Source organism: Platichthys flesus, chromosome 6 (genome assembly GCF_949316205.1).
Source record: "Platichthys flesus chromosome 6, fPlaFle2.1, whole genome shotgun sequence".
NCBI lineage: Eukaryota > Metazoa > Chordata > Actinopteri > Pleuronectiformes > Pleuronectidae > Platichthys > Platichthys flesus.
Window position 1 is genome coordinate 12,433,655 of NC_084950.1, and position 10,033 is coordinate 12,443,687.

At 38.3% G+C, this 10,033-nt stretch overlaps 1 protein-coding gene across 1 annotated transcript; it reads left to right on the plus strand.

Annotated features, from left to right (window-relative positions):
• The first annotated feature begins 5,261 nt into the window (after positions 1-5,261).
• lysmd4 (LysM, putative peptidoglycan-binding, domain containing 4) lies at positions 5,262-10,033 on the plus strand. Its single transcript, XM_062390724.1, has 3 exons — positions 5,262-5,352; positions 6,558-6,835; positions 7,402-10,033. Exons 2-3 carry the CDS (start codon positions 6,572-6,574, stop codon positions 7,957-7,959), a joined length of 822 nt encoding a protein of 273 aa, XP_062246708.1. The 5' UTR covers positions 5,262-5,352; positions 6,558-6,571; the 3' UTR covers positions 7,960-10,033.

Here is a 10,033-nt window from a genome sequence, read left to right on the forward strand (position 1 = left end):
GTCAAAGCATTTGCCTGCTGAAGGGCTACAGAGTTTTTACTAATCTCTTCATTTAGCAGCACGCTATGTTAATATGTCAATTACAGATGCCATTTAACACTGCATATATTGCTGTTCAACATTTGTCCCCTGCTGCTGTAAAGTGACGGAAATAAGTTCAGGATAACGTCCGTATCACTCAAGCTCATAATAACAGGAACATTTCTAGAACGTTCAGGCGAGGGCTGGCGCCTGGTTAGAGGATGCTGGAGGCAAGACATGATGTATAAATTCCACCTGCGAAAAAAATCACAAGCTTTGGTTCACAACAAACCATCACCAGCACCTTTACCAACAGCTCTAGACTTGTCTTTCCTAACACCAATCTTCTATGGTTATGGCACCTCTTTTGATTACCATGAGATATTTGTAGTGTCACCCACTCGCAGCCAATTTTCAAGACATCTTCTTGCTGGACTCACTCGAACATTTTTTCAGACATCGTACAAGGTGGCTGCCAGGAAAAGTAACTGGAAATATCCAGAGCAAGTGACTACTTCTCACTTACACCCCCCTGGAAAATTTCTGGAAATTTTATTCTGTGTTGTGTTGCATGTGAAGTATCCTCCCCGATGTGATTTTGCCTAGACACAAGCTTCTAAAGTAAAGGAAAAGAGCAGTTATCATGACATTGTTCATGGAAATCTGTGATATAAACAATTTCAGAAATGTTAAAAGTTGTTACAAAAGTGTGTGCTTTATCATCCAAGCTTATCAGCATTTTGTATGGAGCCAAGTGCGTATGAAGATGTCGTCCAGCCTTCATCCTACAAAATTGTTTCTATGGAAACAGCCATCACTGAAACACAACACCATCAATACACACAAGCGACACTACACTTATTCCAACTGCTATACAAATGATATTAGGTGGGGATGAGAGATAAAAAGAGGTATCACATCAACCAATTATAGCTTACCATCATGAGAGCCCATCTGAACAAGAGACAGCACTACCCCCCATACTGACCAGTCAACAGTTCGCACACACACACACACACACACACACACACACACACACACACACACACACACACACACAGACAGAGCTCTATTGAGTCACAGATATACTGAATATACAACCTTGGTGTTGTTCAGGTAATATATACTGTATATACAATTTTACATCCACACACACACAAATGAGCAAACATGTCTTAAAAGAGAGAATTGTATAACAGTAAGGACAAGTACTATTGAAACAGGACATCTGGTCACTGTTGTAAGTATTCCACTTAGGGTCCAACCTTTCTCTTCCAGTTTTTGTCACATCCCATATCCCTGTCTCTAGCACCAACAGCTAGAAGAGGTGCCACGGCAAAGAACTTTCTGCAGTGTTTGCAGACTTGTTACAGCACAAGTCAATTAGCCGTGTGAAAAGTGGTCCACACACCACTGAAACTATAACAGAACCACTTACCCTATCACTTCTGTCTTTTTGCCTCTGTTGGTTTTTCTCTTTCTCAATCTGAAACTCCGACGCCTGTTTTGACAACAAGTATGTTATACTCTGATGTCTGTTTTGACAACTTTAACATTTTGTTCTTGCTTTTCATAGAAATTACCAAAACCCACAAACTGCAGTGAATAAACAAATCACAAGTACTTTGTCACATTCGTTAACATTACATTTCGGTTTAAATTCTCACCTAGTCATTCTTCTCTTGGACTCCCCTTTATCTTTTTTCCTCTGATGCTGCATGTGTGACTGGAGAGGAGTATCAATATTAATGTCATGCATATCCATCAGCATAAACTTTCTATAATTTATTTACGATTAGGTCAAGTTTGTCTGAATAAAATATATACACTGTGGCATGTTTCTGGTGCAGCACTTTCACTCTGAGGTAAGTTGCACTGCCACTGCAGACTGACCAGCAGGACTAAAATGTACTGTATAGACTCTAAAGTAGCAAATGCTCCAAAATAGTATCATCTTCTCTCTTTGACCAAAACCTTGAACATTAAATAATAATGGTTGCTCCTAAGTCATAACTCCTAAATACAAACGAAGAAAAACGAATTGAACAATATTGCTAAACACCTACAGTAGGACTAGGAAATTAAACTTAGTTCTGAAGTCAGAGCGATATATGATTAAAGTTCTTAAACAAGGTGTATACCATTCAAATAAAACTGAAGGGCTTCACGTTGGCCAGTGTGTGGGAGCTGGTGTTATATTTGCAGAGGGAGGCTACTTGGGAATAAATAGTCCACTGACAGGCTACGTGAGACTGAGATCAAGGCCAATCCAGGCATCTTTTTGTGGATCAATTCTATAATAGTAAACCATATTTATATAGAAACTTTACAAATATAGTTACAAGGTGCATCAGAGGTGAAGAATTAAAGACAAACGATGGAAACAATAAAATGCTATTTGAAGATTACTCAACATTATACTGGTTGCACTAAATCAACGAGTTCCTGATTCATTCCAAACCCTTCTTCACCTCAGTGAATCAACTGTCAACAATGCAAACCTGTGACGCTGAGACACAAACAACAGCACTGAGTTCAAATCCTCAAGTTCAATCTCCTGCCTTAAAATCACACTCTGTAAAATACTGCAGGTGGAGCCGTGTACAAAATATTAAAGAAAACTATCAGGGTCAGACAGTTCAAGTGAAATTTTGTAATAGTGGAACTACTTCAATGTCAAACATTTAAATAACTTTAATGTTGGTCCACTGTTGGCTAAATCTAATGAATGTAGGAGTAGAAAGTGATATTGGGGTTGCTGCTTCATAAGAGTTTCTGTAAGTCCATTATGACACACCCATAATACAAAATAATGTTATATGGGATTTTATACTTGCATTGTTGAGGTGACAGCTTAATATTTTATACAGTAGGAATACACACATATTTTCAGTCTGGTTAATAACAAAATAATGTCGTTATGCTTTAATTGATTTGTTTCCCACAGCACATGAAGCTAATGTTTTTTAATTGAGTTTTTAAGCTAGTAAGCTTAACTTGACTAACATTCCATTCAACACCGTTAAATACAGTTTCTAATTAGGTGAGCAGCTTTAATATGAATCCATGTCATGTTTGTAGGTGACATTTTAACACTATAAATCAGTATTTACTTACTATTTATCATCCTGCCAAGACACAGCCTCTGTCAAAGTGCCTCCAGCTAGCAGGCTCTAATGAGCCTGAGGAGATTCCTCCATGTTTAACTCGTCTCAAACACCTGCTTTACATTCACTTCAGCCTGTGGGCAACTTTCACTTTCACAACAAACCCAGAGTCAGCTTCCTGGAGCTGAAGTTCATCTTCTCCTGGATGTATGAGCGGCCATTGTCCTTCAAATGAGAGCGCGCTGTTCCGGATTGACCAATCAGGTGTGACGTTTGTCCCGCTCCAAAGCACGTGCCACACAGCCGCTGACTGAGGAGCGTCGTGGCAACACAGCCTACTGACAGACTGACAGAGAGACAGACACATATACATGTAAACATAAATTCATATATGTATACATATATATACACATAGACATACATACATACCTGTATATCAACATAAAGACATGAATACATTTGGGATTTTTTGTGCTGTGTGTTTTTTAAGATCATTTTTAGGTATTATTTATAGTGTTTAATTTATCCTTTAATTATCCTTAGGATAATTCGTTTTCTAAGTACATTAATCTCATCTGACAATAACACATTGGAGCAAGTAACGCCTACAATATTTATTATTATGCTTCAAGTTTATTTTTTTTATTATTTTTTACAACATAATGTTGAATAGAGATTATTTTCAAAATGGTAACAGATTTGATAAAGGCAGCTTTTTTTCAGAATGCCTGTCATTCACCAACCAACATCTAGAATCTTGATGTTTAAGATTATTGTTTCAGAACAAACACACAAAAAGCCCTACAACCATACAAGTTCTCATACAACTTTTCCATTGTCTCTTTGGAAGCTATTTCTAGTGTGTCTTGTACAGGTTAACATTCTTACTGTTTGCTATAAGCTGGTAAACCAAAGCTGTACCAGTATGACTTGTACTGATGGTTTATTATGTCGTTTTTACCAATACAAAGAAAACGTTTTAATCAGGGAAAGTCCTCGAGCACCTGGGAACTGCATTGGTCATATAGTTCTTCACAGTAAAATATCAACAGCTTGTGTCCACTGACCAGTACAGTTTGTGGAAAAATTCGACAGCAAAATACAAGGAGATCTTTCTAACAATGGTTTCAGTTTATCCTAGGTTTATGACTATACTTAAAACAGCATTTCCTAAGTAGGTATCTGCTGTGCAGCTCATTCCTTTTTTGCTGATAGTGCACACCATGCAGCGCGTGGGACACACTACATCTTTAGAGCTTTGCTTGTTCATAAATGGTTTGACGTAGGAACTTCCAACAGGTGCTAATTAATATTGTTTTTCAGATAAACGATTAAACTGTTAATTTAATCTATTTACGAAAGCGCTAAATGACAAAATAGGATAAACATATTTCATTAACCATATTACAAAGATTGTCTCTGCATCAGTTTCTTCTAAAACACATTGATAGTGACAAGCGATATGAAAGATCAATACCTCCATCTAGTGGTCCAACAAGGCACCGTCACTACCCCGACCTTTTCCCCGAGGAACCAGTATTCACTTGTAAGCACCTTCTTAATCCAAGCTGTTTGCTGTTGCTGTACTCGTCACCACTATTCTCATACGGGGAATCTTATAGAAATGTACAGCCCATACGCTTCAATGGTTTGGATTTGATGTAACAATACACTTTTCTTACAACAGCTGTCAGGAGGGAAGCAGCTCCTGGGTACTGAATATTTATAATCATTAATATTTAAATAAAAAATACATTAAACTTAAAAGTAAGTTTAATGTCCTGCTTTTATTCATACCTCTTAAATAAATTCGGTGTGTTCAGTGAGCACTGAAGAGAGGGCTTGGTGTCGAAGCGGATGTTCACATATGTTCCAAAACATTTACTTACAACTTGTGAATCACACATAAAATAAATGTGTTGCGTCCTCATTGGTTAGTTACTCATGTGTGGACCTCTGTATCTGTATTTTTTACATCATGGTTTTTTGATTTTAGTAAATTTGGCGTGTGTTTGTGTGTGTGTGAGTATCTTTCTTTTCAGTTCTTTAGATATAAAAAAAACAAAACATTTAGGATGTTGTCCCACTCCAGACCAGAGGGGGATCCTTCACTTCCCCTCACAGAGAGCAGAGTAAGGAGCGGGCTGTGGGCAGGGAGCAGCGCAGGGACAGACTGCCGGTGAAGGCGGCGGCTTATGTTACTGTTGTGAACACATTTGTGAAGGTAACTGACTGGAAACTGCGCAGTCCGAGTTTAAAAAAGTGTGTTAAACTGTACTTCCTGTTAATTGCGTTCATACAGACACCAGAGCAAACTTTAGCTGTAGACGGGGGCGGGGGAGAGCTGTTTGCTGACTTGGCCACGGTGCCGACACATGTTGGAGCTAAAGCTAACCTGCTAGCATTAGCATTAGACTGCTAGCCAACGCAAATGGTGCCTTCAGGTGCTCCCTCTGAGCTCCGACCTTCCGTTAACTTGACTTATTTAGTCTGTTAACCGAGTCAAATAAACACCAACACTAGTTAGCACGTGTAAGATATGTTTGGACATTAAGCTGCTGTCACTACTAGGTGTGGTTTTAATTTATTCATGTTTTGTTCGCCTAGAATCGGGAAGTAAACAATCAGACTCTACAAACAGGAAGGTGTCAGTGAAACTAAAACAGACCAGTAACAAATGAAAAATAATAAGTGAAGAAACATGGGGACAGTCCCTCCAAATTTAAAGCACAGTGAATGTTTTGATGAGTATGAACATGAATCATATTTTATGGCCTCTGCCTTGAACACCTCACATGTTAGTCTCCACCGCCATCATATTAAGTGATAATGGTGTTTATACTCTTCAGAGACATAAAGGTTTAATATCAAGGTGCATTCAACCTCTTCTGCCTGCACATGATAAAAGGGTAGTGTGTTGTTTGTATAGAGTTTCACTTCTCTGTATGTGCACGGGCATAACTCCTTAATGCTACAGATTTCTGTCAAAGTGACTCCCTGAATGCATCAATGCCAGCACAGTAGACCTTTTTACTCAGACTCAGCACTGGCATGAAAACTGGCTTTGTCTGCAACTAATCGGCAGCTATTTTAATTATTAAGTTATATTTTAATAATTTTTTGGGTTAAAAACTCCAGTTATTCTCTGATCCAGAGCTCATCCCTTATTAAGATTTTGAAGATCTTAGTTTTGCCCCTTGTTAGACAAAACAGTTATGTCAACTGGAGAGTGACATTCAATCACAGTCTATACGAATGTGTCTCACAAAACATAGACAGTGGGGTTCAAGAGTTGTGTCAGACTGTCGGATCATTATATTAACACAATAATGTATGTATTACATAGATCCTGATGTGATGTATGAGTAAATATACACATATACGCCTATGTTAATTGTTCAATTATAAAGAGAAAACTGTTTTTTACAGGTGTGTGATTCATTATGCGGCGAGGGGAGCATGCTCCACAGGCTTTCCAAGCCCCGGTGGACGTCCATGCCAGCGCAGACGGTCAGGTGTATATGTTTAATGGGAGACAGAATGACTCATCTGTATCCTCAGACGACGAGGAGTTCAACGTCATGGAGATGAGACCGTTGGTTTCTCGAGAGCAGGGGCGAGACAGACTGAAGAATGTCCAGCTGCTGGAGCGGAAGCTGGAAGATGGCGACAATCTCAACAAGCTCGCACTCCAATACGGCTGCAAGGTAAAAGACACATTAGCTTAAAGATTTCTGGTGTTGATTTCCTCAGTACGACAGAGTATTAGGGCCACTTATAAGGAAAATAGAGAGATCTTTGAATCGCAGTCCCAATATTGGTACAATACAGTCATAATATGAGAAAATACGTTTTAAATCTACAATCTGAAATTTAATAAAAGCCCAAATTAAGATACTTAAGTTCATAGGTTTCATGAATAAAATACTTCACCACATTATAAGGATATTGAATAGATTGTTTAAGTAACTGAGTCTGTTCTGAAGAAGAAACAAAGGAGGAAGCTTCCTAATTTTGTTGAGGAGGAAATTATCAAATTCATATTGGTTTCAAAATTCATATTTGTTTCATATTGTTTTTTTTACTTTCTCAATAAACAATGAGACTGTTTCAAGATTTTGTATCCAGAACTCCAGAGGGAAGGGGTTATCCTTCTGCTTATTTTTTATTCTTCTTCTCAAGTACGACTTAATTCTCTAAAACGTACCTCAGTGCCCCTACAATTGTACTTTATTGACATCAATATAATTTCATTTTTTGTTTCTGCCAACAGGTGGCAGATATTAAGCGGGTGAACAACCTTATGCAGGAGCAAGATTTATTTGCACTGACATCCATCAAAATACCGGTACAGAAACACAGCGTTTTAACAGAGACTTACACTGAAAAAAATGAAGAACAGATGCCACACTCATCTGATTCACCAATAAAGTCTCTAGACAGAGCCAGAAACCAACCACCTGCACAGGAAGTCACAGACTTTCTCATGGAGGTGGATAATGACATTGAGAAACTCATTCAGACTTCGAACAATCAAGATGAGGACATGTTGTATAACTCAGAGAAAGAGCAAGGGTTTGGTTTCAGAGGACGGGGCCTGACCAGTCACGGAGCTGACTGGGGAATCCAGTGGTGGAACGCTGTGGTGGCCATGCTCCTGATTGGCATCATCCTGCCATTATTTTATGTCATTTATTTCAAGACGAAAGATAACGGAGTCGTTCCACCAACAAATGGCAATGGCACTTTAGAGTCGTCCATCACCTCTTCAAACAACTCAGGGACGGGGCTCAGCACAAAAGGAATTAAGAGTTTTCAAGAACCAGGATAGTGAAGACTAGAGTCTCAGACAACCAGAAACATTTTGAGACTGTTGGTGATGATCAAGATAAAGCCCTATCTATCATTGATTTAGCGCAGTGAAATATCAGCTTTTATCAAGTTAAAAAGAGTGAATTTTACCTTTTATTACGGTGTAATTGTGAAGATGGATGAAGAGCATGGAATCGTTACATTGGAGTGAAGTTGCTCCAAGTTGGTTTCATCCTACATCCACACAACTACATTTTTGTTTGAAAACGCATTAAATCTGCTACAGATACGGTTAGATCGGGTAAAATGTCCCGTTTTAGTTTGAAAACTCAGGGGCTGCGTTTTAGTCTGGACTAACAGAAACGTAGATGTTTGGAAACGAAGTCGTAGACACTCATGACCGCCTGCCGATTTGGTCACTTTGGTCATAACGTAGTTTTTGTTGATTTGTTTGGCTCCCATCACATGAACAGAAAACGAGCTAATATGCAGCGTTACTTATACCTCGGAGCTCCGCCCTCAGAAGGATGTCATATCCGAATGACGCAAATTGTGATCGATCCAGTTGCAAAGTCTCTGTTTACGTTTGCCGGCTAGCCATTGTTAGCAAAAGAATTTCATAATAACACATTACGTGGCCTTTTACGCCACTAACACTGTCGTAACACGTCCACAGTCAGTAATTAGACAGTACTATGTTTATGACAGATTTAATGACAGAAGTGCTGATAAACAGTATAAACTAAAGCTTTCACTATTGTTAATACAAAAAGCGGCCATCTTGCATTCGAAGTCGGGGAGATGAGCTTTCTCCAACCATCCGAATCGAAACATCAACTTAAGGGGTCGTCCCAGTTTCGACTTCCAAGTCCGGGGTTTATAATTCCGATCTCTGAGGTGTAATAGAATGCGGAATTATTCTAACAGCCTCATTTTTGTGACTGTGCAGGGCAGCAGCATTTCATCAAACAGCTTCTATAGGTGTTTCAGGTGTTTTTCTAAATTTGAGGTATTAAATTAACCTGAAGCTCCTCCACATGTCTCAATCTAAACATCTAGAGAGAATAAATCCCCACTGTAGTTGTATCTTTTTCTGTGTTATCACAAGCTGCCTTTCCACCACTGTGTGTTAAAGATATCAGGCGTAAATATGATATCTGTTGGTATAGTAATATATTTTTAAACTGATCAAATGGGAGATTTATTTTATATTTTATAACGGTGTTCCCTGTTGCAAAAACTGAGGTTATGTTGTATTTGACCTGGGTTCGAGCGTAGTGTGTGTGCCTTTTTTGGTCTAACTTATTTTCAATGTGTCAAAGTTTTTACTGTTTAGTTATGACAATGCACCCTGTGGATTATCTCTGGGTCTGATGATGCCAAACGTGTGTTTACAGCAGTAATTATTTCGTACAGTACAAAGTGTTTTATTTTGAAAATGACTTACTCGTGTGAGTGTCTTAAACCTTTATTGCTATATTAATATTGCACGCTCCTGTCATTCATTTGAGTTCCATTGTCTTTGGAAGAGTTGACACAATGGATGTGCAAGATTCTTTTTATGAGAGTGGCTCTATTTAATAGAAACTTGGAGTCGGTTTACAGCAACAGCACAAACAGCAGCTTTCAAACTGATCGCAGTGAAATCAGCAGGTGAACATCAGAAGTTATGATGAATTTTTATTTGCAGGACTGTTGAATGAGATTGCATTAGTTTTAGTTAGGTTGTTCCTAATAAACTGGTCATTGTATACAGTAAGATAGTGTGTGTGTATTGTGTCTTTAAAGTATTTTAATATTTTGTCTTTTGTGAAAGGTACAATGAGATTATAGATGCACAACGAATGATATAAAATCACTCACTACAGAAAATAAATAACTAAATAAACCTGTATTCACACTAATGCAATTTCTGATTATTATTGCAATGCTTGTGGTTATCAGAAGATATTGGCATGACAGGCAAAAACAATGTCACTGTAGTGTTACTGTTTTTACAGGAATGAAGTCAGGCTGCATGTAAGGGGACATTTGTATGCTGATTTTTGTACCTAAATGATTGTCCTGTTATTAAATGATTTTCCAGTTAACAA

Bases quoted from the DNA above. Each gene is read 5' to 3' on its own strand.
- lysmd4 (XM_062390724.1), top strand. From the start codon at position 6,572: ATGCGGCGAGGGGAGCATGCTCCACAGGCTTTCCAAGCCCCGGTGGAC. The intron at 6,836-7,401 runs GTAAAAGACACA...TTCTGCCAACAG, and splicing joins CACTCCAATACGGCTGCAAG to GTGGCAGATATTAAGCGGGT.